This window comes from Pollicipes pollicipes, unplaced genomic scaffold (assembly GCF_011947565.3).
Source record: "Pollicipes pollicipes isolate AB1234 unplaced genomic scaffold, Ppol_2.1 Scaffold_3447;HRSCAF=4054_pilon_pilon_pilon, whole genome shotgun sequence".
Classification (NCBI taxonomy): Eukaryota; Metazoa; Arthropoda; class Thecostraca; order Pollicipedomorpha; family Pollicipedidae; genus Pollicipes; species Pollicipes pollicipes.
The window spans coordinates 11,334,493-11,361,446 of NW_023596297.1; the positions used below are offsets into that span (position 1 = coordinate 11,334,493).

Here is a 26,954-nt window from a genome sequence, read left to right on the forward strand (position 1 = left end):
CGCCGGCGGCCGGGGCCGCACGCCACTGACCTGTCTGAACTCTCGGCGCTGTCGGTCCTCTCGGCGCGCCTGCGTGCCTGCTTCGGCCGGCCCGGGTCGGCCGCGGCCGCGTCGCCGTCGCGGGGAGACGCGCACAGCCCGACGCCGTCCATACTCGAGTCACACGCGGAAGAGGGGTCCTCCGGCTGCACGGCCGACCACAGCACCGCCGCGCCGGGAGCGCCCAGCGGCCAGAGCCGGCCGCCGCATTTCGCGCCGTCCGCTCCCGACATTTTGGCCTCGACTTCGCGTCTGGCGCGCCTGTTGCGGGCTGCGCCCGCGCCGCGGCGCTGGCGGCGCCCAGCTGCGCGTGACGTCACTGGGCGGGGGGTCGGGCCGTGGCCGGGCCGGCAAGACGAGCCGCCGCGCCTGGGAACCGGTACCTTGCAAGGTCAATGTCAATGCTCGGATCAGCAGTGCCGCGGCACACACCCTAACCGGCAGCGACGGATGTGACGCGGCACACGTCGTCGGTCGGCTCCATGAGAGATCACGTGACAAAGTTTTTGAAAAGGATCGGACGTTCTCCAGGTCGGCGTGATACAAAAACCTGGTATGACATGCCAATCTGGCTGCAAAACATCAACCGACAGCATTTGGTCAGTTTCGAACACAGATATGTCACTTGGAGGGCTGCACGCTTTGGAATCTGATACAAGAGCGAGAGAACGCAGCGTACGCAGGCAACCATTGGCCTTATCTCCAGCCCGGATCACGTATGTACGTGTGTTTGTAGGTGGGGTGGGACGGGGGGAGGGGGAGGGAAGCATAAATCCAGGATCTTGAAGGTGTCCCCTTCCATGCAACAATGCAGACGTAATTTCAAATTCCGGAAAGTCTAACGGAACGCGTCCTCTCCTGCCACCGTGATGCCCAGTTCCCCCTCCCACGCCCAGATGACGTTAATCATGCTATGAGGCATCTCACATACCTTGTTTGGCATGAAGGTAAGCAGTCGTGAAGCGAGGAGTGTTCTGCAGGTACGCTGACAGGTACTGTCCCACTCATGACTGCAAGAAGTGCAGGGTTTCCGACAGTCACATTTAAGATAAAGATGGCTGATAAATTCAGCAGATCATTTATGTAATGTATATTCACATTTAACCTTAATTCATGAATTTTTGAGTAAAACGTAAACCGAAGTCTTTGAAGTTCTACAACTTAGTAGGAACAGACACCACACTCGTCCAATTTGACCTCGAACTCGCGGGAACATTCGCTGGATGTTATCCCCCGAAAGCTATGTTTTGGCGGTATTTCAAGCGTGTTGTGCAAGCGCAGAGCCCACAGACACGAGGCCAACTCCAGCGAACTATCAGTAGAAAGCCAGAAGCGGGATATCGCCGGGCACATGTGCCCGCCTGGCCCCAGCGGCCAATAAGCGTGTCACCACGTGTGCTGAACTAAAGGGAGGCCACGCTGACAACATGCTTCCACGAGCACCGGACTTCAGTGATTTTACGTGACTGCATGTGAATAAGTTTACATACACTATGGCAGACCGGTGCAAATATTTTAAATTTGATGCACGATTAAATGGCCGAAACATGACATTTTCAGGGAGCAGTTGGTGAAAGGAAGAGCCACGTACGTCCTGCAAGTTAGCTGTGGGTCCCAGAATCAGTTGGACGTGCCGCGTTTTGACAGAACTACACATCGAACATCCGGTGATCACCGGAGCCGCCAGCCGTGTGCTGACGTCAGCAGTGACGTCAGGTGGCAGCTCTCGGTGCAGCCACTGATCCCTCCAGTCGTCACGCACGGAACTCGTCGTGTCGCAGTGGGTCCTCAAACACGCTACGCGACAATTTGTAACGAGATTTCCGTGCGCTCAAACTATTATTTCCCCGGCCAGCGGTTCTCCAAGCTCCCTAAACAGATGCACGGGATCTTTAAGAAGCTCGTAGTCGACGTTGGAAAGGTTTCCACGGATGGTACTCAACAAATTCCGTCCGGGAGTAAGTTCATTGCGGACTCGTCCGAAGTCGCTGCAACCGCGTGGGGCGCTCTTAGAAGCGGTAAGACCGCTACGCTAGCCTGAAATCCGACGGAACTTCCCCATCTTGATGCCTTGAAATCCCGGGCTGGGCGCCCGCCGCGCTCGCCCTGACTCGCGCCTTTGCGTGTCCGAAAAGTAAGCGATTTATTCAGCGACGAATTCCGATTTCCACGAAAACTCCCCGCATGCTCAGGCGCGGCCGGATCATTTTCTCGGGCACCTTTGTCCCGGTTAAAACGGGCAGAGACATACGCCTTTGGAATGAGCGGAGGGCCGTGTCTCGTGCGATCCAACTAAAATACCTGCATTGGCACGGACACGGACAAATATCTGCACGAGTTCAGAACACCCGAGGCGAACGGAAACATCAGCCTCTGCACATATTCACATGCGATTTGGGGCATTTCGAACGTTTGCTATGTGCCAGCGACCACATCGTATAGATAGAGCAGTGCGGTACCACATCACAGCACTACACGCCAGGTGAGATTGGCCACGGTTGGCGTCCGACCAGCCGCCGAAAGACCGGCGAGCCTCAGGAGGCTGGCCAAGCCGGCTGACTGGTCATGGAGGTGGGAGAGAGGATTCTTAAAAATTGTATGCCAAGGGATTCGAACCGTGGATTTGAAATGCATTAAACCATTCCGTTGAGCGTTCGGAATCGAACGTTTGTAGGAATCAAATCAGATCAAAAGGAATCTCTACGAGTGGAGGCTCCTATACACGTTAAAATAATAGCATTTTCTTATGTGCTTCAATGACTTCATCAATACTCCACAGCTGCACCTGGCACTTCACACCGTGGCTCTCATTTCTTGACAGTTGATTCACGCATTCCAACTTGCCTTGAACATGCATGAACAGTCGAGCGATTCTATATATGCAACCAGCACGTTGACCCTGAGATCACTATCCCAATTGTAACTGGTGCCGGATTCTAGAACGTGTGTTCACTTTTGGCCGTGCTGTAATACATGCCTAAGTCTCGAATATAAGAAACATCTGCCTACTCAACAGTGCGTGGCAATCTTTGGAAATACTTCAGAAGGTCTACGGTACCTTGAGAAAATCACGAGGATCTCGGAAAGACGACTTTGTTCATGACATCTTAGGCTCAGTCTAACTTATTTTCGATTCCTTGAAAATGATGGTGGGGGGACCTGTTTCACTCAACACCCAAACGAAAACTAGTTCTGGAAAAGCACGAAGCTAAGCACCTCTTAATGGTGGCGTTTGGACCGCCAAGCTCTAGAGCCGCAGACCAGCCGATCTCACTGAACTTTCAATTCTTAAAACACTGACAAATGGGACGTGCCGGGCAGACTCCGTTGTTTTCAGTCTAACGAGCTGGTGTGACTTAGATATGAAAGCGTGGGTCCTTACAGAATCGGCCGCTGGCTAGCCGAAGGTGCCGGCCGGCCGGCCGCCCACTCTGGCTAGCTAGCGAGCTAACACTGGCTAGATGTGTCAAACCTTGAATGGAAAATAATCATAAACAGTAAGTATAAACATCAATAAGCTACCTTGTGTGGAGATGGATGAGCGAGACGATAACAGACTCGAGAGGCGTCAGCTGTTATAGATGATGCCGTAAACTAAGCTAATGGAGCAGGACATCGATACCACTGGGTCTGATCGATGCGCTTGAAGCCTGCCTCGGGTGATGAAATAACATGCAGAGGTTTGCTGGCGGCCTTTGCTCGCAAAATCACGAATTGCACCGTTTGAAACCTGCCTGGCTTTGTGTGGTCCGCCATGACATTTTAACCGTCAAAGTCAAGGGTTTGCAGCGGTTAACAGTTTTAGAAGTTTGTACAAAAGTACCTTGAAATATGGGATATTAGTCACAAAGAACTAGTCTAAACGCCTGTGCAGTTAACATATCTCAATCTATCTCAGTTAAGGGCAGAGCACAAAATAACTGGGAAGAACTGGTCTAAACGCCTGTGCAGTGAACATGGCTCAATCTATCTCAGCTTAGGGCATAACGTCTTGCATTCCAGATCAGTTTCGAAACGGGTGACGTTGGCCGCTCTCCGGTAGATGACTGGCGCGTTATGGGCCAGACAGTATTGAGATCCGCTGGCGCTTTGCTGTCGGTACAGCCGCCTAAACCACACATCTGGCTTGATGTCTGCGGATCTGACATCAGTCCTTTAATCGTCCCATCCTGACATCAGTTCTTGAAACCGATCCAAGCCGGACGGATCTGTGGTCGGTGTGCACACATTCATTCACACCTTTGCCAAGACGGTTGTCTGTCTTCTCCTCCCCTGGCATTCGCTAGTTTCGCAATGCCGCAGCGTTATCGAGGTATGGTCCCGGTCTGACCCGAGTTCTCCAGCCTTCGTTTGTTGAAAATCTGGAAACTTTACCTACGGGAACACATGAGTACACAGTTTGCATGCGAATGCCAGCAATCAGACAGCTCAAGTAAGTATTTAAGAAGTAAGTTCAAGTTTTCTCAAAGTTCAAGGTTCGAGTAAGACTCATTCGTCTAGCGGCCTCACCTGCAACCAATACTTATCGGCTACAACATACGCTAGCATTAGCTAGGTCACGGCGCAGCAGAACTTAAGACGCGCACCAAAAACAGACCACGTTTTGGATCATGTACATAGCTACAAGGGCGTTGTAGTTAAATATGCACATATGCAGCTGTCGGGTGCGGTTTGCAGGGCAAGCATCGCTTGCAAGATGTCGCTGCACGAACATCACACCCATTGTGGAAAACGGAAGTTTTAAAATGGCACTTTTGGCAAGCTTGAGGTGGGCGCGGAAAGGGAGAAACCGAGCTCAGTAATAAGAGGCTGTTTTTTTATTTTTAACCCAGCTCTAGCAGTATGAATATGCTACCAAATTGACCTGGTCAGTTACGACCGATGCGTACGTTGTCATTCAAAGCAGGAATCGATGCCGCTAGAGCGGAACCAAGCATAAGTCTGGCAGCAGAACCTGCATACAGTGGAAGGGCTGTAGCCAGCGTCCGGTTCGGGATCGCTCATCGCCCCCCCCCCCCCCTATGTGCCCGCCATCCTGGGTGGAGTCACCTGGCGGGACTGAGGCGATGTGACCCCAGGGGCGACGAAAGTTCTTCGACATGCGGGGCGCGGCCATGAATATTCTAAGATAGTTCTTTCCAGTCAACGCACATGGAGCCCATACCAAGCCCCCCCCCCCTCCCCCTCTGGGATCCTTCCCCGTTACCTCAGTTGGTAGAGTGCTAAACTGGCGTCCTAAACTGGCCCTGGTTCAAAACCCCATAATTCCAAGGAGAGCATTCGGGCGATGACGCATGCATGGCTGATAGCCAAGTATCATTCATAGCCGGAACATCGCGTGAGCATTAACATACCGGACAAGGGCGGTCGTACCTCGGCCAGAATGGATGACCACGCAGGAGCATGGGAGCCAGTTGTCCTACATCCCCGCCAAGCGCCTCCGCCCAGGACGGCGGGCACACAGGGGGTAACGGTGAACGGTCCCGAACAGAACGCTGACCACAGACAATTCTGGTCACAGTGCAGATAAGTCTGGCCACGGTACCTTGCATGCAGGTACTGTGACCAGACTTATACTTGGTTTCGCTCCAGCGGAATTGACTCCTGCTTTGAATAACAGCGCACGTATCAATGGCAGATGTCGACGTCTGCTCGGTAGCATATCCATGCCGCTAGAGTTAAGTCACAAATACGAAAATCAGACCCTATTCATTCATCTCTGTTTCTCCGTTTCCGCACCCACCTGAAGCCAACGAAAAGGCATTTTAAATCTGCTCCGTTTCCCTAAAACGGTTAAACCATTTGTGAAGCGACATCCTGCAAGCAAAACTTGCCTTGCAAATCGCACTAGGCGGCTGCATGTGTGCAGATAAGATAACTGCAACCTCCCTTTAACCATGAATATGACGTCAAACGTTCTTGGTACGTGTGCCAAGCTATGTGACAATCAAGGCCTCGATCTCGCCTCTGTTGGAGATTTTGACCACAGGACCTAAGCAACACGGTGCCAATTACCCGGCATTGGTAGTGTCGGACCGACAGAGGCCCTCATCGACCCGGGACCGCCGATCGGCGCGAGAGAACTTCTGACATTGCGGTGTCCTGCCCTGTGTGCCGGAGCCGCTTTATACCATCCCCATCTGGCCATTCGACATTCCAGTCGGGCCTCTGAGAGTCAACCCCTCGGGACCTATGACGGGGGGGAGGGGGCACACGTGTCCCTGTGTCTGTGCCCAAAGGGGGGGGGGGCGAAAGGCTGATTATACCCACGGGCGTATGCCACTCATCTATCGTTGGCTGTGGGTACGGCCAATGAGTACCCCTCTAAACACGTCGGCCAGTCGACCCCTCTGACCATTCTTCCGCACGGTCGTATGACCTTGCTGCGTACGTCATAACGAACAAAATTTGATATTACTGCGCTTATGTCAAAGCCGTTTGCATTTCCGTGCATTCACCTGTGCTTCCGGTCCGGTAATTCCTGGGCAGATGAGGGAGACGTTACAACTTTTTGTCGTTCAATGTCAGTACCTTGAAATGAAATGTGTTTCATCACCTGGTGTCATCAGATGTTCAACATATCCAGGACCTCCAACCATTACGGCACTCCAGGCTCAGCAGCAATACTTTGGCACAAATCATGTAACATTACACAATCACCAAACATTCGCCCTAAGCGCGCTACATTTTGTAATAAACCTTCACCAGACTCGCGTGTTGAAATCAATGCAATATTTCATTCTTCTTCTTCTTCTTCTTTTTCCTGCGATCCTAATCGTCAGCTACTGGGCTATCTGAAATTTCAAATTTACTACCAAGATATGCAAGTTATCAAATAATTTGCAACATAAAAAGTTTTAAATCTACGGTCTAATCAAAAACATATTTTTCTTCTAAATAGATAATAAATAAACTTAACTGTCCCACAATATTCACTTTTATTTGGTTACAAATACGCAGGGATACTAGTCAGGTGTTTAGCAAATATTTTTCAGCCCCTTCGTTGGTCTCCTTTTCAGTCACCTTCATCTTCTTGGCCTCTGCACCCGGGTTGAGCAGCGGGCTGGTGGCACCAAAAGATACAACGTTTTAAATCATGTTTTCGCCAGCATTCAGGGTCATCTCTCGTCTCCCAGGTACGGTTATATCTCTTATGTAGATCTCTAGATTCACCTATTCGTATTAGCCAGCCTGCGCGATGCTTTCGTGATTCTACACTCAAGTGGGCGATAGCGTTACTCATGGTCTTAATAATTTGCATTTAGGCGCATCAGCTGCTTATCTTTGTCTAGGACTGCTAATAAATTAACATGTTTTGGTCATCAGTTGTGAGTGGTTTTTAATATGCTGTCTTGTATAACTGTTGGCATGTTTCAAGAAAATGTGAAGCTACCATGGGTGCAACAGTTTGATCTATCATGAGCTATCAGATTCACCAAAAATGGTTTGAGTTAGTTTTTATGGAAGAAGTCACCATGATGAAAAATTTTTTTGTTGATTGTTGGGGGTGCTGGTGATGTACCAGCCAGTTGTCATAAATCTATCTAAAGTGCTGGCATCTGTACACTGAACCACTCGCTGCAGGGGTCACATGCAGATCAGGCCAAAGTATGCTGGATTTGCAAACAACCTTAATCTGGTAAAATGTATTTTTGCTATATTATAATCATAAATCTGTAAGCACAGAATTTCAGCATGCTGAACTTGGTGGTGACCCTGCACCAATTTCAGGAGTGCTTGGATAAGCAGTGTACATTCACTAATGTTGTTGGTGTGATGTTGCTACTATACTATGCATATCTGGTGTAGCATGTAATTTTTGCAGTCTGGTGCAGTGGTTAAGCTACATGTCTCGGAAACTGGAGGTTAAGGGGTTTAATTTTGGTGATAACCACCCTTTGTGCCAGGGTGCACCCCTCGTGCCAGGCTGAGAGGCATGCGATGTTGTATAGCCTTAGCATTTCAGTATACTGTGGAGCCACGATGACTAAGCTATTCTGCATAGCAAGTATGGATGTTTTGGCATGCTATTCTGATCTGGTTTGGATCTTTCCAAAAATTGTCTGTGCAATGACATTTTTACAAAACTTTAGCCTTTCATGGTGCCTGGTGGGAGGCAATAGGGGATATCCCTTCAACTCTATAATGTATGAAGACAGAGAGCCAAGGTAGCTTTGCCGAAAAAGATAAAGAATGATTTGTTGAAAACTTTCATAATGTGGTGATGCTTTCACAATGAAAATATTATAATCCATTACAACATGACTGAAGATAAGGGACATATGTCAATATTTTAGGCATTCAATTGTGTTGTTCTAAGCTTGCTGGTTGCAAGTGTCTGTGTGCTTATTCTAAAAATAAAATGATGCTGTAACATTTTTCACAAGTCCAAACCATGTAAGGTCTTTTGCAACATTTAGCATGACTGCTGGCTAGCTATTTGGGGTCAATGCAGTGGGCTTCTATGTTGATTGTTATACCTGGGCTAAAATCCCAGCTGTGCCTTGATACCTGGACCTAATATGTGTACTTAAGTGTGCCTTATGTGCCAAGAGCTCATCTGAAAATGGGGTACAACACAATATGTATATGTAATGTATTGTATATATGTACATATATGGTCAATAGAGTGCATTAGAAATATGATATTTTAATGGCTGCCTGATGTTACTTAACCAGTACTGTCTAGTTTACTGAAGGTCAGCTGTTTTCAACTTACCAAGAACAATGCTTCAAAACCATGAATCAAGAACATGCTTGTTGATATTTAGTTTTCTCTAGTTTGGGAGAAAGCTTCCCTCTGCCTTTATCCCCCCCCCCCCTTCCCAAGGCCACAAATAAGCTCAGCCACCACACAGATGTCCATGTGTGTAACCTGAAATGTCATGGTTGTGTGAAATTTCCAACCTGTCCATCACTGCCAGCTGTGGTTTTTGTTCAGAGCATATTTGCTGTATGACCATAGATGTGTTCGCCCACCCCCAGTCCGCCCACTGGTTCGTCGGTATGGCGGCGGTGAAGTCTACAAGCCCATCACCATGAACGACTTGCCTGTGCCGAAGGGATCCTGGCAGGAGCACTATAATGCTAAGCAGAAGAACTACAACACCATGCTAATGCTCGGCATAATCACGTTTACTGGCACACTTTTCGGGGTAAGGCGCCTCTTGCATCTCTGCTTAGTGGTTTGTCTCACAATTGCGTGCCAATGGTTTGGCTAGACAATCGATGCTCGTCGATATTTGCCATTCCCTGTCACCTGTCAAATAGTACATTATTGGAAGGCTTTTTACTGCACGTCGATCGAGCCCGCTTTTATCGTCGACGCAACAGCAACAAACATAGCAATGCTGTTTCGTGCGCCGCACGTTGCAGCGGTGTCGTAGCGTGGCTGATCAAGTGTTGGCAAAGCTCGTAACACGACACGACTCGACATACACGCTGCTCTGTCCGCAGGCGTACCAGTCGGGCCTGGTGGTGCTGAACACCACGCCGGACCTGAAGAAGATGAACATCAAGTGAGCGTCTGGGTCTGCGTCGCGTGCGCTGCAGAGTGAAGTCGAGTGTGTCCTGAGTGTGTAAAGCCAATATAATGTAACGGACCACGGGCGGTGTTGCGCTGGAACAGGTGGATGCGTGACGACCTTGGAGATGTTGCTGCAGAACAGGTGTTGGCAACGCTGAGCGGTTCTCCAGCAGCACTTACACCATGGCCAACGGCATCACCAGGACATGATGCTGGTGGTTACAACAATGTGGGGGGTGGGTAGGTGGTGCCCGTTGGAACTGCGTTCATGAATAAGAAGAAATGGCGTCATTGAAATGCAATCAATCGGTATGTCGCTGCTGTTAGAGAGATGAAACGTGGGCAATGGTATCCCTCTTTAACAAACCGCATGGGCTGGGGGTGGGGCTCACGGACAACTCTGCGTTGGTTGGCTCGGTCCTTGAACAGCACAATTTCCTGCACTTTTGTTTGGTTGCTACTTGCTGGTGTTCATCACGGCACGGTACCACGTCGGGTTTTGAATGGACGGGTTCCGCGTAACGATCCGCAGGTTCGTACGAGGCACTGGTATCCGAGGAGCATCGTACTGCAAAAATCCCTGGGTATCTGCAAGCTGTAACGCGCCAAGACACCCCACTGAAACTGCTGCAGTGAGCCTCTGGTAGCGGATAGCGTTTTTGATGCGAAATCAACGTTGGGGACCCATCACGGCGAAAAGCTTCATCAAACTTGACTTTAACACCTTGGCGCGGGGGAGACCTGCCCCAGCCCCACTTCAGTGAGCCGATGGATCGATTGGCCATCTGTCAACACAGCCTACCCAGCTATCCGCGCAGCGACAGAAGCCGGCCGCCTACAGACTCCTCGCAGCGGTGCGTGCCGCAGGTTCCTCAGGCGATGACATTTGGCGCTCAGCGTGGCAGAAATCCTGAGCCTGCTTAGTGGGCACCTCATTTGAAATGGAGCTGGCAGCGGGTGTTAAGCACTCGACTCAGTCCGCTTCCAAGGAATTCCACGGTCGTTCGTGCTGAAAATGCGTTTGTATTTCTGCTGTCTCCACGCAGGTGTGACCTGCCGCATTGGAACAAAGACTTCTGGCCATCGGCTAACACCGCGCGGGAATGGGACTACAAGGGATTGACCACCGCCCGCGGGTGGAGCTCTGTGGCCCAGGGATGCCCCTCCCTGCCCCAAATTTCTGAACGCATTAACATGGGGTCTGTGGGCGTTGTTTTAGGAGAATTAACTAAGGGCTCCGTTAAGCTCACCTGATTTCGGAAAAGCCATGTCCAGATGCCATTCATGGAAGCCATCCCTCAGTGAAACCCATCCATGCTTCCGGCGACCATACCATAGGTGGTGTAACTAGCCTTTACTGGCGCGTCTGCCGCGCTCTATTAACGATGGTGGGCGAACGCTCCCCCTGAATCTCCCAGGGACCAACGGACGGCTGGTCGGGTCGTTCCGAGGGTAAAGACTACCCCGAACCGTACCACCCCACCCCATGTCAGTCTGTTGACCTGTGGGTAATTGATCACACTGCAAGGCTCAGTCGAAGGTCGCGATTTTCTGGGGAAGAATTACTCTACATTTCATGTGTATTTAAACGCTTCGTAGAATGCGAGTATGTCTCGTTCAAATATCCAGATAAGCACGCTTTTAACAAACTTTGTTATGGACGGTAGAACCTAACCAAAGAAACCATCGCAACCGGTGGTTCCTTTGCTAAGGTTATACACAAACACAACTATTCTGTTCTGAAGTGGCTTGCGGACACCACATTACTTTTCAATGGTATGCTTTTTAGTACGTTAATATACTTCGCTTGCCTATCTGATATGCAACAACTCTTAAACACATGTTACAGGCATGTGCGCCTATTAGGTCATCCTTATGCAAGCGGTGAAAGAAAACTTCGGTCAGGCATGTGCGCCTATTAGGTCACTCTTGCGCTAACGGTGGAAGAAAGCTTCGTTCGCAACGAGAAGCACGACGTGTTTGGTACGGCCCAGATCGTGCGGAAGGTTCTAAAAACGCCTTTTTTTATGTCCGCGGTGTGTAATCGCTAAGTGTGCATTACATTGTCATGACTGCACTTGACGTACGGTTCGACCTGCCGTATCCTAGCCTCCCGACACGACGTGACTGAGCGGCGGGCTGCCACTCCGAGCCGTCTCGTTTGAACGTGAAACGTTCAGCGACGCACTGCGGTGTTCCTGTCGTGGCCGACGATGGCCCGGAGCGTGAGCTGCCGTGCTATGGGCCCGTAACCGGAGCTTCGTCCGTCAAGATTTAAAGCTCACACAACGTGCAAAAAGACGAAGTACGGCAAGTAACTAAGCCTCAAGGGGTCAATTTGCAAGGCCATTGTGGCATGACCTAGGACACCCGGTCTTTCAACGACCGCCATGACCTCATGACGAGCAGAAAAGTCTTGAACGTTCATTATCCAGCCGCATGTAGCTTGGTAGTCCTGTGCGAAATTGAACGGGCTCGAGAATCAGCAATATACTGTCGGCTAGTGCTATTACCCAATCGACATGGCCTAACATGACCTCAGTTCCAACTTCCCGACATCAGGCTTCGTGTACACAGATCAGGTGCTGAGAATTTCATATTCCTGGTGCCAGTCGTCCGCGTGAAAAAAAAGAAGAGAAAAGAGCCGAACGTTCCTCAGTTAACGACGCGTCTCGAATCATCATCTGGAGCCCACGGGTCGTCACACAGGACAGCGACGCATCCTTTCGAGAAAAGGTCGAGGTAAACATGTATTGATTGGAACATAACATACGAGTCATTATTACCAATGGTACGTTATCGTAACAGCTGCGCTCGCGACGGCACGATGATTGCACGCCCACGGGGCGATAGGGCACAGATACAAAAATAACATCCTCCTCAAATATGTCCATCATTGCCACCGCATCGTAGCACTTTGATCGAAGCCTTTCTGCATATTGCGCACTTGTGACAGGGCTGGCGATATATACGCCACAGAAAATTGGTCGCGTAACAATTACATAATGCGGGACAAAACGATCACTCCAGTTGCACGAGTCCACCACAGCACGACACAGTCGAGTACAGCGCCTAAAAGGAGGCACGATTGGGCCACACCAGTCGCGGCACGAGCCCCAGACCAGCGGCTGGCGCGCTCGCGCCGGCGGCTGCTCGGCTGCGGCGACGGGGAGAGGCACGGGACGGGACGTCCGCCATGGGCAGACCCCAGTGGAAATGGCACGAGACGAGATGGTGGGAAGGCGGACGCACTCGGGGCCTTCAACGAGCTAGTTGGGGGGGGGGGGGGGTCAACACCGCTTGCGGAGGTGAGGAATGTCTACGGGAAGGCCGCCTCGTCGGCAGGGTCGCACGCCACTCGACACGGGGCAGCATCACTCCGTGGTACAACTGTAACTGTTGCGACGTGGCGACTTTGTACTCCCATGACAAGCTACGCTTTCGCGCCGCGGCGGGGACGCCGGAGAGAGCGACGGGATTATGCACGCGTCCCACGCGCGCCCGCGATGCGCGAGAGCTGCCGCGTGACAGGCCGGCCGCCGTCGACCCTGCCCGACGCACGCCGGCACCGGGCAGCGTATCACAGTCGATGCGCGGCGGCCGACTACTTCAGCTCGACGCCGGATGCCTCCACGAAGATGGGCACGCGGTGCGTGACGGGCGTGTCCCCGGCGCCGCCCTGCCGGATGGAGACGAGGGTGGCGCCGGGCCGGCCCGGCTCCGGGCGCAAGATGGTCACCGTCGGCTCGGGCCCGGCCGGCGCCGCGCCCGGCCAGCCGGGCGCCAGCGGCGAGGCCGGCTCCGAGCCCGACGACGGTGGCGAGCGCTTGGACGAGCCGCGCGAGCCGAGCGTGCCCGCGTCCGGCGAGCGCGCCGAACGCCGCGATGAGCCGCGCGAGCGCAGCGACGCCTTAGACGAGCCGAGCGAGCCGAGCGCGCCGCCGAAGTCGGGCGAGCGCACCGACGCCTTGGACGAGCCGCGCGACCGCAGCGACATCTGGGCCGAGTCGGCCGGCGACCGACGCCCGTTGGCCGCGTACGACACGTAGATGGACACCTTGCCGGGAGAGACAGGCTCCAGGCTGACGTGCGCGCCGGGCGAGGTCGGCTCCAGGTTGAGCTGCGTGAGACTGAGATGCGTCGGCCGCCGGCGCCGGCTCGGCGACAGGCCGTTGGCGGTAGCCGGCGTGAAGCCGGAGTCGGCGCGGGAGCGGGTCGCGTCTACACTGGCGTGACGCGGACGACTCCCAGCTGGAACGGAGCGGGGTGCGGGTCACAGAGGGCGCGGCGTCGGGACGGGCGGCGCGGCACCAGCCCGGTCGGACTCGGCCACCAGCACATGGTTCTCGCGCTGGCTGTAGTCGGAGCTTGAATTATGTGCCAGTTTGGGATGACATGGAAGTGAAAGGCCACCAACGAACGCACTCGGTGGGTTTGCCGGCTGAAAGTGTGAATGGTTCACGTTGACATCACAGCAACTAACAAGTAACCGACGAGACACATGCCACCATTTCCTGTACATTGATAACGGCCGGTGACAGAACGTGGCACTGGGCCGACGTCTTCAGCTAGATCGTTAATTCCACGAAGTGCACTGAACGACAGCCATAAGCCAGGCAGCATCGTGATATGCACATTAGCGCAAGTGCTGCCAGGGCAGCAAATCATCCACAACAAAATGCAAAATAATACAATTGGACTCAATAACGCTTGCAAAAACATTCCCAAAATTAACAAGCATGCAGATAAACAAGCACACAAAACACAACACAAACTTTGATAAGTGTATAATTCCAGTTAAAAAAGCTACACACAACAAAAGAAAACAGCCCGACGGGTTTGGGCCGCCCTCTGCTGTCCGAATTCTCAAAACAGCGCGCGTCTGCATAGCTCAAGCACCGTTAATACCGTCGTACGCTAAAAAGGCGGATTAGCAAATAAATTGATCCTCATTCCTTAATCGAGACAGCGAACGCGTCCTTGAATAAAACCGGAAAAGCTGCCATCAAAACCACATTCACACAAAAAAGCATACCACAAAAAATCCCAAAGCAAAAAAACTTCGACACACGATAAAAGCGAGGCGTGCGCCGGCCTCTCACGAGGGGGTCGAGTCGGTCCGGCGGCGCCCGGCCCGGCCGCGAACCGGCCTGCTCCAGCACGATCGAGCTCTGGTAGTGGTAGCACGCGAGCGTGGTGGGGTCACTGTACCGGTACGAACTGACCGTCTCCTGGCGGTACCAGGTGCCCGGCCGGACTGGGGACGGTCGGCCGGCGGCGGCGTCACCGGGGCGCGACGCACGGTGGGCGGGGGGGGGGGAGGGGGCTGACGAGCTCCCTCGCAACTGCTCGAGACTGGCAGAATAGGGTCATGAGAGGACAGGAAACACCTGTAGGAGGGACGCACAGTACGCACCAGCGGGACAGACAGACAGACAGACAGACAGACAGACAAAGTTGACCAGACAGCGGAACAGACAGACAAAAGCCCACCAGCGGGAGAGACGGGACTCGCCAGCTAGAAACAAATATGACCCACCAACGAAACGGGCAGGATCCAACAAGACAGACAAACGTACCAGCAACAGGACAAATAATCCGCCAGCGGACCAAGCGTGGCCAACCAGCGGGTCATGTAGAACACACCTGGAAGACGGACAGGACCCACCAGGGGGAAAGACATGACCCACCAGCGGTATAGATATGACTCACCAGCGGAACAAACATGACCTACCAGTGGGACAGACAGGATCCACCGGCGGGACAGACAGGACCCATCAGCCAGATTGACAGGACCCACCAGGGGAACAGACATGACCCACCAGCGGGACAGACAGGGCCCACCAGACGGAAAGAAATGACCCGCTAGCGGGATAGACGTGACCCCCCCCCCAAGCGGGACAGACATGACCCACCAGAGAGACACAACCCACCCTCGGTGGACATGTCCACCAGCGGGGCAGACAGGACCCACTAGCGGGACAGACAGGACTCACCAGCGGGAGATAGCACCCACCGGCGGGACAGACAGGACCCACCAGTGGGACAGGCAGGACCCACAAGCCGGACAGACAGGACCCACCAGCGAGACAGACAGACAGACGGCACCCGCCAGCATCACTCACCGGCTGCCGAGAAGACGGGGGGCCCAACTCGTTGCCCTCGATCAACATATGAAAGCGCCGGTGGGGCACGGAGGCCTGGACGCGACGCGACACGAACGGACTGTGTGCGGCTGCGCCGGCGCATGCAACCGGAGATCGGGGTTGTTACAGCGGGCAAACAAGCTGCCGGCGCCGCTCAGGGCTCGGCACACACACTTTGAGGGGGTGACTCGACATGCCCGCCGCTTCTCTGTGGTCAACTGTCGGCTGTCAAGGCGTCAGCTGTCGCCACCACTCGCTTGCTCTCCAACACCCAGCGTTTGAGAAGACAGTGTCGAGTCACTGGCCTTCGGACCAGCACCCGACGCGCTAGCATGTGCTGTTGCCTTTAACGCGCCTGGACCACGACCCGCAACGCTCGTGGTGCATCCTTTCCCGGCGAGGCTTCTGTCGTGAATGCCCATAAATTCCCATGAAAATGATATCCTCAAAAACGTTCGTGACCATTTGACCTCAGACCATACGGTTCGGCCGTCATTTTCAACAGACACGTCCACGGCGCGTTCTGCTGGCGGTCCACCACTCCACCCGGTCCACCAGGACACGCCGACAGCGGCGCCATCACCGGGCCACGGACCGCTGCATGTCTCACCCACCTTGATCGGCGGCCCGCTCCCTGCGCCGCTGCACGCCGCCGTCGACCGAGCGCTCGCGGCCGTCCGCCCCCTGGTCCCGGCCGTCGGCCGGGCGCGGCTCGTCGCCCCGCTCGTCGCGGCCGAGCGAGTGCTGCCAGCCGTCGGCCAGCTTGTCGGCCGGCTCGGGCGGCGGCCGGCGCCGCTCGGGCGAGCCGGCCACGCCGTCCGGCTGCCGCGGCGGCGGCCAGAGCGCCGGCCGGCCCGGCGGCCGCTGCGGCAGCTCACGGTCGGACGGCGCGCCCGGCCGGTCCAGCTTGCCGGCGCGCAGCTCGTCCAGACAACGCTCCATCTCCTGGATGGCAGTGTCGTCGTCGAACTGGAAGTCCCGCTCCAGGCGCACCTGCGCGCGGGTCAGGTCAGGCGAGGTGAGCCAGGATGAGTGCAGAGAGATAACACGGGCCGAGGAACGCTCAAGGTCAGGTTTAGGCCCAGGCTCAATTTTAGGCCGGGGCCAGGAGAAACTCCGGTGGCAACAACTGACAGAAACGGCGCAAAACTCAAATGCTGTGAGTGCAAGAACATTCCTGTATGGGAAATGGAATGAAAGAATAGCTTAACCACAAACATTAATACAATATTGGTTTGATCCAGGTTCCAGAGTGAAGATACTGACATTGCTAATTGGCCGAAAACCACGCAAGTGGCGGTTGTATGAACCTGACAAAACTGCATGACATGGGATACACTCACTGTCAATAACACGAGAAATAAACGTGGTAAAACCTGGCACGCTACGTACAATGCAGCTACATCACAGTGGTGGCGCATATATCCAATTTCAAACGACATGAATAAATCACAAATAGATCACAAGTGTGCATTTCAGACGGCCTGACATCATAAAACACACATCACCATTGCACTCCATCAGCTTTACTACTCTTGCGCACCAGTGGGACGCCAGCCAAACGTAATAATGCTCATCTCTATGCGCATGATATACACACAGACATCCTGCAGCGAGATGAATCCATGTCTGTGAATGGGACTACACACATTTTGACTTCAACCCCTTGTAAAGGCCATGATGCACGATGCCTAGGTATGGCCAACAGCCACTGTCACCGAGTGCAAGGCCTAACACTTGTGGCAAACAAACGACATAACTGGAGCATATTTCTGTGTTATTAGTATGCTGCCATTGGTTCCTTGACTGAAAAGAAACGTCTCCTACAACTTAGCCAATAGCCACAACCAATCAAAATGTAGTGAAAAATGTAAATATTTTGATTTTGTGTTAAAACGGCGTAAAAATCAGACAGCAGTAAAAATAAGCTTTCAGCCCGCTGGAAGATCACCTCTGCTTTAGACCTCGATGTCATCAAGCCACAATGGTAACGACTATAAAGACCACAGGCTACATGGTCGGAGCCGGGCATCGTACACGGCGTCATCACGTCGGTTCATCACCACAGACCACAGCCTGTCTGACCCGCGGCTGGCACAGGGCGCCCGCATGACACCGGTGACGCATTCGCCGCCGTGGAGCTAACAAACACGAACACAGACCCCATTAGTCCGCGGGACAAGCCGGCCAATTCTGGTAAGTGCCGGCCACGGTTAATCCCCATAAGTGGCAGTTGCACGTCCCACTCCGGCGCCACCTGCGGTCCGTCCGATGGTCCCAGCCCCCAGCCCCAGTACCAGTCCCAGTCCAGCTCCAGCCCCAGCCCCAGTCCCTGCCGTCGGTCCGCGGCGGCGGCCGTCACCTGCAGGAAGTCGAGGATCTCCTCCATGGGCAGGCGCATCAGCGTCTTCTTGTGCAGCTTCAGGATCATGTAAGCGCCGGCCACCAGGATCGGCTCGCCGTCCAGCAGGTAGGCGTCCCACAGCCGCAGCGCCAGCGTGAACGGCACCTGGCGGCGAGCGAGCGCACGAGGTCAAAGTCCCGCCACCACCGAAGACGCGCGGCATGACCCTGCGCACGGGTGACGGCCAGCGCCGACGGCCGGCGTTTCAGTGTCGCAGTCGTGAAACCGAGTGTGAGCCGAGGTTCAGTAGAGCCGGTGGTCGACCACCGGCCGACAGAAACATAATTCTTTTGCCGAGTCAGACAAGACACACAGTAAGTTGCGCGGCGTGTGGAAAGGAGCCACGGAGCACGCAGCTTACCCAAAACTAGTCTCACTGAGAACGGCGCGTAAAAGTTATCAAAAGTCCAGTGCAAGAGACCCGCCCGTAATGAATGCGCGCACGACAGTGAATGCTCATTCACAGCTGCATGTGCTACGAAATGTAGGTCTGGTGTGAGGGCGCGTGTTCGTCTTTATTACGGAAAACGCTCGCCGCAGAGTCAAGCGCAAGACATGGCCATGCCTGTATACGCACTCACCCGATCCAAGAAGCACTGGAAGAACCATTTGAGTGTATAGATACCCGTGTCGATGCCGTTCTTTTCCATGTGTTTTTTCAACTTGGGCAGGTACTTCTTCATGATCTTGTCGTGATGCGCTTGCAGCCTTAACAGCTTTGGGAAGCCATGGATAAACAGACCTGCACGCAACGGATTCGTTAGCAGACTCAGCGCAGCCACTTCAGCGAATGACCCGACGCAACCGCGACACGCGACACGCACGCCGCTGTCGCAATTTGTCAGCAGTTTCAACAGGGACACAAACATGCAACAGGGCACTGGAGCAAACAGCCCGATCCCGCCCAGTCAAAAACGTTCATGCACACAGTTTGTCGTTAACGAAATAAGGCAGCATTACTTATAAGCATGAATAATGAAATTATAAAGATGGAAACAACACAATCATGAGCATAACACGATTAACAAAAGGCCAACAAGACAAACGATACATCACCAATCATATCGCTTTGAATGAAAGGACCGACATCACGTGTCCGTCAAAGCGCTATGTGGGGAGTCTTCAAGCCCGCCAGCTCCTTAATCCTCCTACGTTGGAAACCGGATGCTTGTTTCGACGCGGTGAGTCATACGGTGACATCACCCTGCCATTGCCAAAATAAAACATTATCCTCGCTTCTGGCCACTCTACGAACCACGTCACTACCGTCGGGTCCAAGCCCACCACAGGAGCTGCACGTGGGGGGTCCTCACCATGCATCCGATACAGGTTGCCCGTCATGAGCACGGAGAGCGCCCAGAACGCGTCTTCCTCATTCATGTACATGAGCAGGAGGGCGGCGATCTGCGACATGCCCTGGCAGTAGCCCAGCTCCGAGTTGTACATCGAGTACGCCGCTGGAACGGGCGCCGGGCCGCGTCAGCCGCCGGGCGAGACGCGCTCAGATGTGACGTGCTAAACATAGCAGACCTCCCAGGCAGCAAACACACACACAGACGGGGTCAAACGCGGCCAGACGAAAGGGAGCGACAGGCCTCTCTGAAACCTGCCGGCCGCCATTTCGGCATGTCGTGGCCCACGCTTCGCCGGCCTGGCGATGAACTGGCGGAGCAAATCTCCTCACCAAGAGGTGGCTGACAGGGCAAGGCTGAGCGCGGTGGGGAGCAGACGGTCACCGGTCCCTCACGTCCCCTCCCCCCGCCATACCACCACACGCACACACAGGGCACCCTGACTGTGGTTCAGACGGATAGGGCCGGCGCCTTCACTCACCGAGCACGTGGAAGAGCGCCTGCTGCTGGAGGTCGTAGCGCTTGCGGAACATGATGTGGTCGCGGTAGGTGCGGTTGACATCCAGGTCGATCTGCCGCACTTCGGGCGACCACTGACGAGCCAGCGCCCTCATCTCCTGCGACACACGCGGCCGTGAGAGGGCGGCGCTGGCGACGGGCAGACCGACACTCCAGCCGGGAGGGAGCAGACGCTGATGGGGAGACGTGGACTACACTGGTGGCGAGGAGGTGGACTGCACTGGTGACGGGGAGGTGGACGACACTGGTGGCGGGAGGGTAGACTACACTGGTGGCGGGAGGGTGGACTACACTGGTGGCCAGCGCCAGGTAGACTACACTGGTGGCGGTAGGGTGGACTACACTGGTGACGAGAAGGTGAACTGCACTGGTGGTACCTATGTCATCAGTCCTGATAGCGGGCAGGTGGACGACTTCAGCCAACAGGTGAAAGACGCCAATGGTGGAGAACAGGGTGACTCGCCACAACCGTGCGCATTCCAAGATTGTTCCGCTCACCCGACGCTTCGCCAGGACGCTACGTGCAGAAACGTACGCAGCGTTCCACCGGGCCACGCAATCCCGCAAAGCCCGATGGATTTGCATGAGCGTCCCGCATCAGTTATTCTAAGCGGATCGATCAGCGTATGATCACTGGAGTATTACACCGCGCGCCACAGGAAGGCTGCGGTAAGCCCCCACACCATGTCAACGCGACAGCCGCCCGACCACAACGAACGCGGCCACTGTGCCACGGCCGCGTGTCGACCCTGGGCCGTGTCCCCACCCCCTAGCCCCCTTCCCGCGCCGCCGCACTCACCTGGTAGGTGCCGGGGTGCTGCTGCTTCTCCTCATCGACGCGCAGCAGGTGCGCCCACACCTTGCCGCGTAGCTTATCCGGGATGCCCTTGTAGGCGCGCGAGCGGAACTTGTCGAGGCGCTTGTGGTCGCGGCCCGAGCGCTCCAGCTTGGCCAGCATGTCCAGCCACTTCTTCTCCCGCGACAGCTCCAGCGCCTGCTGCTTGCGCTCCAGCACGGACCGCGTCGCCGGCAGACGGTCGTCACTGCGACACGAAGGGGCAGGATGGGATAAGGATGAGCACTGATGACAAGCGGATGAGAGCATTATTCTCTCCCCTAAGTTCAGCGGATATTGGACAGCAAAACAAGAAATGAACCATCTGGTCAGTCATTGTTCTACGGACCGCCGAAACGGAAGGTACCTTCAAGAGCTGCGACAAGCCTAGAATATGCTTGCATAACTGCGAGGCGGGGCGGGGGAGGGGGCGGGGGAGGGGGTGGAGGCGAGAAAGCGAAATTCGGCTGATCTCAGTGACTTACCACATTTGCCTACTGCAGACAAGCTTTCACACGGCACAAAACTTCGAGACAACCGGCGCAGCTTTCTCGCATCGGTGAGGGGTTTCACGCTCATGCATGAACGGAGAAATAGTTCCGCGCAAAATCTCCCCGGCAACACATCGGAACGCCTTCTAAAGCGAGCCGGCGCATAGAAAATAGCACTGCTTCAAGCAAAATTATCGTCTAGCCTCCTCGCACAGATAAAAACGGCGAAACGAGTTATGGCTTTAATGCAGCGAGCCAGGCGAGCGTGAAAAATGCCGTTAATTATGCAGGTGGCAAGACGCCGAATATTCATAAACTCGTCCGAGGCTCTGATCAATGGAGGAAAGCGGGACGACACGGAACACGGGCCATTTCCAATCGGCACCTGGATAGAAGATTCGGCTCAATTACGCACACGACACACATATGTGAAACTGGAAGTAACAATGGATAGGCCACACAAAACATGCGATGCTAGATTGACTACAAAGCAAAAAACCCACAGCCCGTCGATCAAAATCAAGCTTTCAACAAACGGCGGGCGGTCTACCTTTTTGGGAACAGGTCTCAACTCGGGCCTATCGCCTTTGTGCACGTAAAAACTGGATCTAATCAACGGTGCACGTAAATTAGGACCAAACCGTATCATGTGGGCCATCGCTTCCGGCATCTGGTTATCCCGCCCCTCACAGCCGCAGGAGACAGGCGGGCACGCGGCTGCACGCTCCAACACGTACTGTATGAAACCGTAGCGGTCGGTGACGTGGTAGATCTCGAACTTGGGGTCCTCCCAGGGGTCGATCTGGGCGCCGTCCTCGTGGCCGATGTCGTACTTGGCCACGATGGCGGAGCGCTCTCGGGCCTCGCGCTCCGCCGGCTCCTCGGACACCTCCTCCGGCGGCGTCATGGCCGCCTCGCCGGCCGCGCCGCCGCCTCAACTGTGCAGGCGCATGGTCCTCCTGCGGACGAGGGGGTGTTCGTCAAGGTTGTGTCACACCAGCAGCTACGCTACAGCATCAGCCCCAGGTCGGCATCACGCGTCTGACGCGCGTGTGACGATGATAAGTGTGGTGCTCCTATGAGATGCTCCCATGAGGGTGGCAATGAGGATATAGTGCTCCCCAGCTCGTCAGCGCTCACAGCGCCCGTTTGTGGTTGAGGCGGTGGAGGCCTGGGTCATGCCACAGCCACCGTAACAACATCTCCAGCTGACATTAATAACACGAACAAACTGAAGAGCTGCAGCGGTATAGCAGCGCGTACCAAGACTGAATGTGCCGAGACACTGCAAAGATTTCCTGTGCCCCTTTAAGTAAAATTGATCGCAAACTCCGCCATCCAGCTCCAAAAGGCGATCAAGGCGCCGCAAAACACATCTGCGACAGCTGTTTTGGGACATCGTGCAGGCAGCCGGAGAAAGTCGCACGCAAACACACAAGCGTGAACCAAAAACAACGCTCAGAATCGATGGCGTGCAGCATCCTCAAACAATAGCCGTAGAGTTTCATCACTTCTCATTGCTAACACATCCACCCGCCATGGAGAGACGAGCAAACACGTGCCGACGCCTTCCAGACAATCTGCCAGACACGCACGTCTCGACAAACACACCGTTCGACGTTACGCCCGGTTCGTGCAGCGGGCCGAGGATCGTCAGGGACACGATCCGGGCGGCCGGTACGTGGAAACAAATAATAACGCCACGACGAGTCGACTGCGCTGGAGACGAGGTCACCTCCTCTCAACTCGCATTTCAAGGCTGCTGGCCGGCGAAAGTCTGGGATTCGTCGGGACACTAACCAGCTCATTCAGCGCGGGACCGGCCAGGCCATAAGGGACATAAAATCCCCGTCTACACACGGTACTCTCCCTCCCCCGCCCGCCCGTCCGTGACTCGCCGGCCGCTCCTGGGGCGGCGCAACTGAATGTAGCGCGAGGCGGACCGAACCGTCACGACCGGCCGGCATCCGGGCTCGACTCCCGAGCTGCGGGGGGGGGGGAGGTGCAGGGGACGGGCAAGCGCTGGCGCGGCGAGCCCAGCGCGGGGTATTCACAACCCGGTACTCACTGCCTACGGAGCCAGCCGCACTGCCCTCTCCACGCGCACAGAAGAGGCCGCGTCCAGGAGTGACCGTCCGAAGAACGCTTGTACGGTGTAGTGAGCCTCAGAGAGCGTGGCCGTGTCTCCGCCGGTGGCACGAGGAGAATGACGGCGCGCGGCCGGGCGTTTTCCGGTTCGTTTTCCCAGACAGAGCCGGCGGCGGGGGTGTTCACACGGGACCAGAAGCAGCGCTGCCGATGGCTGCCCCGGCCAGCGCGAGAGGCGGGCCGCGCAGACGCCGGCGAGAACCAAACGTCCAGAGCGGGGTTCAAGGAGCGAGCGGGGGTCAAGCTCCACGAACATGAACCAAAGTGATGCGAGGGGACGGCAGGACGAGGAGAGACACTCGGGAGCAGAGTAGCTACACCGCAAAACAACATCGGGATGGAAGAACCTCACCAGCCGCAAGAATCGTCATTACACACGGTCGTAAAGCATAAAGCAATACGGCCACGGTACACACTGACCAATGCCGTGACGGAACCAGGAGCTCTGGGCACTGCGACTTCGACAAGCGACGCAACTAATAGCGAAGCACGACTGTCTATTGAGGTCAGCCAGCGACGGAAAATGCTTAGCGCGCTGCGCTAGTGTGAGTTGTTGTTCTTCAGCCAGCGTGTCTCGAATCACGTGGGACTTACGGGCCAGCCTAGCAACAGGGGGAGAGGTGCAGGCTGAGCGCAGCACAAGGCCGGCAGGGATCGGGGCGGAGGAGCGGGATGCACCGCCGCCTCCCACACCAGGCAGCACAGGAGGCCGGCAGGGATCGGGGCGGAGGAGCGGGATGCACCACGACCTCCTACACCAGGCGGCACGGGAGGCCAGCAGGGATCGGGGTGATGGTGCGGGAGGCACCGCCACCTCCCACACCAGGTGGCACAGGAGGCCAGTGGTCAGCTCAAACCACATTCATAAGGCTGATATCATGGTCGACGGCGTGCAAAATCCGCACGTATGGACTGAGTTTCAGGCTCTGTGATTGCGCTGGTACGGCCAGTTGCTAATCAGTGCATGTCGGTGCTAATCAGTGCATCAAGCACCAGTCGCTGACTGAGGAGGCACTCTGCGGCATGCGGCCGGTCCGGAACACGCGCGCCGCACGCCTCGACCGCGCACCAGCCGCGTGCTGTTTGACCTGCCGCCGCTCATAACCTCTGGGCTGACCGGGCTCCGCCGGCCGGACGTTACATCACCGGCGATAGGCGCACCCGACGGCCCGCATCGCTAACTTATTCATCCTATCCAATGACGCATTCCTGTTCTGATGTCTCGGCCCCGCTCGAGGCCAGCGTTCCCATTCCTGGTCTCTATCTTGGCTGGGGCGTGGCCTCGGACAATTCCAAGTATGGCCATGCAAATAACAAACGTGTTGCGACGATGCACAGCAAAGCAATGCCAGGCGCTATTGGTATGCCATTACAAAGACGACGTAAGTCGATAACTGGAGCGGATATTTCAAGCACTTGTGCACCACGCCTGATACAAGGACCAGAACCGGCAGCCCCAGACGGAATCCAGCGCGGCTACTGGATTAGCCTCGCTTACCCGGAGTCATCAGCCCGACCACCTGCAGCGCGGCAGGGCTCCACCACGGTGCAGAGCTTTACCTCATACCATGCCAGCCATCCATTGATTCCCTTTTTACGCGTCAATAGCACCGATATCCTTAAAGCATGGCGGAACAGGCGTCACTTCGCCGGGGAAAGAAACATCCGCTGCTTACCTGCTTGAAGAATCAGCATATCGAGGCGTGGTAGTGTTTTTTCCACCGGCGCATGACTCACTCACTCAGCGATACACGCACCCCTCAACCATAGGCATTCAGAGAGCTGCGTCACCCCTTCCCCGATTGCCTTACCTTCGTCGCGCCGCCAAATGTCAGGACATCCCCAGCTGACTCAGCAGCCAGCGCTCGCCACCCGCAACAGAAGGCTCCCGGCCACCCGCACACTTTCACTCCGGTGTCATGTCTGCAGGTATCCGATCCCACAGACCACCGCCCGCCTGCCGGGCATCTCCGGCAGCGGCGGGACGGTGCTGCAGCCCGGGGGCCGTCCACCTGCCGAGCTGCCCACGAGCACGCCGACCCCGCCTGGCGAGCACGAGCGCGGTACTATCGCACGGCGCGGCGGGGCGGCTCGCGATGCCGCTCAGAGCCGCCGCCACGCCCGCCCCGACCGAGTGTGCCGGTCCGACCGGCGCGCGCGACACGCGCGCCGGCCGCCGCCTCGGCCGGCGCCGACGCCGCGCCGGTGAAAGTGCAGCGGGAGTGTCGGGGACGAAGCCGGCGCGCGGAATCGGCACACGCCGTGGCCGGCGGCCGGCGCGCCGTTTGTGGCACGCCGGCGGCCGCGGCGCCGATTGTAGGACGGGCGGGATGCGGCGCGCCGGAAGAGCGTGCCCACTCGCGCCTGGCGCCGGGAGCGAGGGCAGCATCTGGATATCGCGGCCATATCTCCGCTATCCAGACAGGACGCTGCAATTGTGGTCGCGTTTTCGGCCAAGATCTCTCATTCCACTGGGATGTGTTGAGTGCGGTTGTCCCAGCGGGCACGCACACGCACGGTACAGGTGGTGGAGAGGTGCCTGGACCAGCAGGACAGGGCGCGCTACAGCCCATCCAACCGGCCAGTGGCGTAGCCAAGGGGAGGCTTTTGGCGCCCCTGCCCTCCCCCCTTCTCCCCCACTGAAGGTGACAGGGGCTCCCCTGCGACTGCACGCCCCAGAACTGTTTGGCCATGTACGACACGGGGCTTCTAAAACATCCAAGAAAGGGTTCCCAATGCTTAAGAATAGGTGTTTAAGAGGGGGAACGGGGGGAGGGGGGGTATGAAAGCAACGGCTTCCGAGGCTATTTTCTGCTCAATTACAATACTTTTGCGCTATACTGCTAATGAGACGAGTAAATGACATGACAACCGGCCAAAAATAATATCTTTCAAAACTAACACCAAACAGCCCCCGAATAAAAACCAAGAGCCCTAAGCGACATTTAGGAGTGACGAACAGGAGCAACCTTGGCTGAAAGAGCCCCTATGACGCAAGTTGGCCCTCTCCTGAGCAAATTCCTGGCTGCGCCACTATAACCGGCACTGAGCTGAATGGAATACGACACAAGCTGTGTTAGTGCTGGCGCATCACCATCGATGCCAGACGCCTGGCTGCGCCACTATAACCGGCACTGAGCTGAATGGAATACGACGCAAGCTGTGTTAGTGCTGGCGCGTCACCATCGATGCCAGAGGAGCGACAACACGCTGCCCAGCCCACACCCTTCGCGAATGCCAGACGTCATCTTCCTCCACTCCCCCTCCCTGGGCGCGCCTCTGGAGCTCTACATGCGTCACTACTGCGGCACATTCCATCCGGTATTACTATTTGTCCCGGAGAGCACGGATCGCGTGCGAGCGCATGCACTGTTCTCGGCTGGTGTGTGCGGTGCAGGCGGCTGGCAGTCAGCCTCGCTGCACTGCCCACTGCAGCCACAGTGTGCGCAGTGGCACGCCCGCCGGCGCCCTGTGAGGCTGAGCAGTCGCATTGA

At 55.6% G+C, this 26,954-nt stretch overlaps 3 protein-coding genes across 3 annotated transcripts in view; 1 reads left to right on the forward strand and 2 right to left on the reverse strand.

Annotated features, from left to right (window-relative positions):
• LOC119091630 (zinc finger protein AEBP2) overlaps window positions 1-278 on the reverse strand; it is a 54,341-nt gene extending 54,063 nt beyond the window's left edge. Inside the window, exon 1 of the mRNA XM_037214436.1 lies at window positions 31-278. Within this exon, the coding sequence (XP_037070331.1) occupies window positions 31-272 (242 nt within the window). The 5' untranslated portion in view covers window positions 273-278. The remainder of the gene's footprint in view (window positions 1-30) is intronic.
• A 6,777-nt stretch (window positions 279-7,055) lies between these two features.
• COX7B (Cytochrome c oxidase subunit 7B) lies at window positions 7,056-9,646 on the forward strand. Its single transcript, XM_037214641.1, has 3 exons — window positions 7,056-7,175; window positions 9,025-9,194; window positions 9,496-9,646. The coding sequence occupies exons 1-3, from the start codon at window positions 7,136-7,138 to the stop codon at window positions 9,559-9,561; spliced, it is 276 nt and encodes a 91-aa protein (XP_037070536.1). The 5' UTR covers window positions 7,056-7,135; the 3' UTR covers window positions 9,562-9,646.
• Window positions 9,647-13,169: 3,523 nt separating this feature from the next.
• On the reverse strand, window positions 13,170-25,589 carry LOC119091631 (USP6 N-terminal-like protein). Its single transcript, XM_037214438.1, has 12 exons — window positions 25,272-25,589; window positions 22,050-22,271; window positions 20,786-21,029; window positions 19,949-20,084; window positions 19,429-19,572; window positions 18,697-18,857; window positions 18,074-18,220; window positions 16,579-16,704; window positions 15,499-15,538; window positions 14,712-14,822; window positions 13,425-13,816; window positions 13,170-13,244 (listed from the first exon to the last, which is right to left on the reverse strand). Exons 2-12 carry the CDS (start codon window positions 22,217-22,219, stop codon window positions 13,170-13,172), a joined length of 1,746 nt encoding a protein of 581 aa, XP_037070333.1. The 5' UTR covers window positions 22,220-22,271; window positions 25,272-25,589.
• Between the last annotated feature and the right edge of the window lie 1,365 nt (window positions 25,590-26,954).

Excerpts from the sequence above, each read along its gene's own strand:
- COX7B (XM_037214641.1), top strand. The coding sequence starts at position 7,136 with ATGTTTTCGCCAGCATTCAGGGTCATCTCTCGTCTCCCAG. Across the intron at positions 7,176-9,024 it reads GGTCATCTCTCGTCTCCCAG|TCCGCCCACTGGTTCGTCGG; the intron begins GTACGGTTATAT and ends GCCCACCCCCAG. Across the intron at positions 9,195-9,495 it reads TTACTGGCACACTTTTCGGG|GCGTACCAGTCGGGCCTGGT; the intron begins GTAAGGCGCCTC and ends CTCTGTCCGCAG.
- LOC119091631 (XM_037214438.1), bottom strand. The coding sequence starts at position 22,219 with ATGACGCCGCCGGAGGAGGTGTCCGAGGAGCCGGCGGAGCGCGAGGCC. Across the intron at positions 13,817-14,711 it reads GATCGTGCTGGAGCAGGCCG|CTGGGAGTCGTCCGCGTCAC; the intron begins GTTCGCGGCCGG and ends GCTCCGTTCCAG. Across the intron at positions 13,245-13,424 it reads GTTCGGCGCGCTCGCCGGAC|GGCGGCGCCGGGGACACGCC; the intron begins GCGGGCACGCTC and ends TCCATCCGGCAG.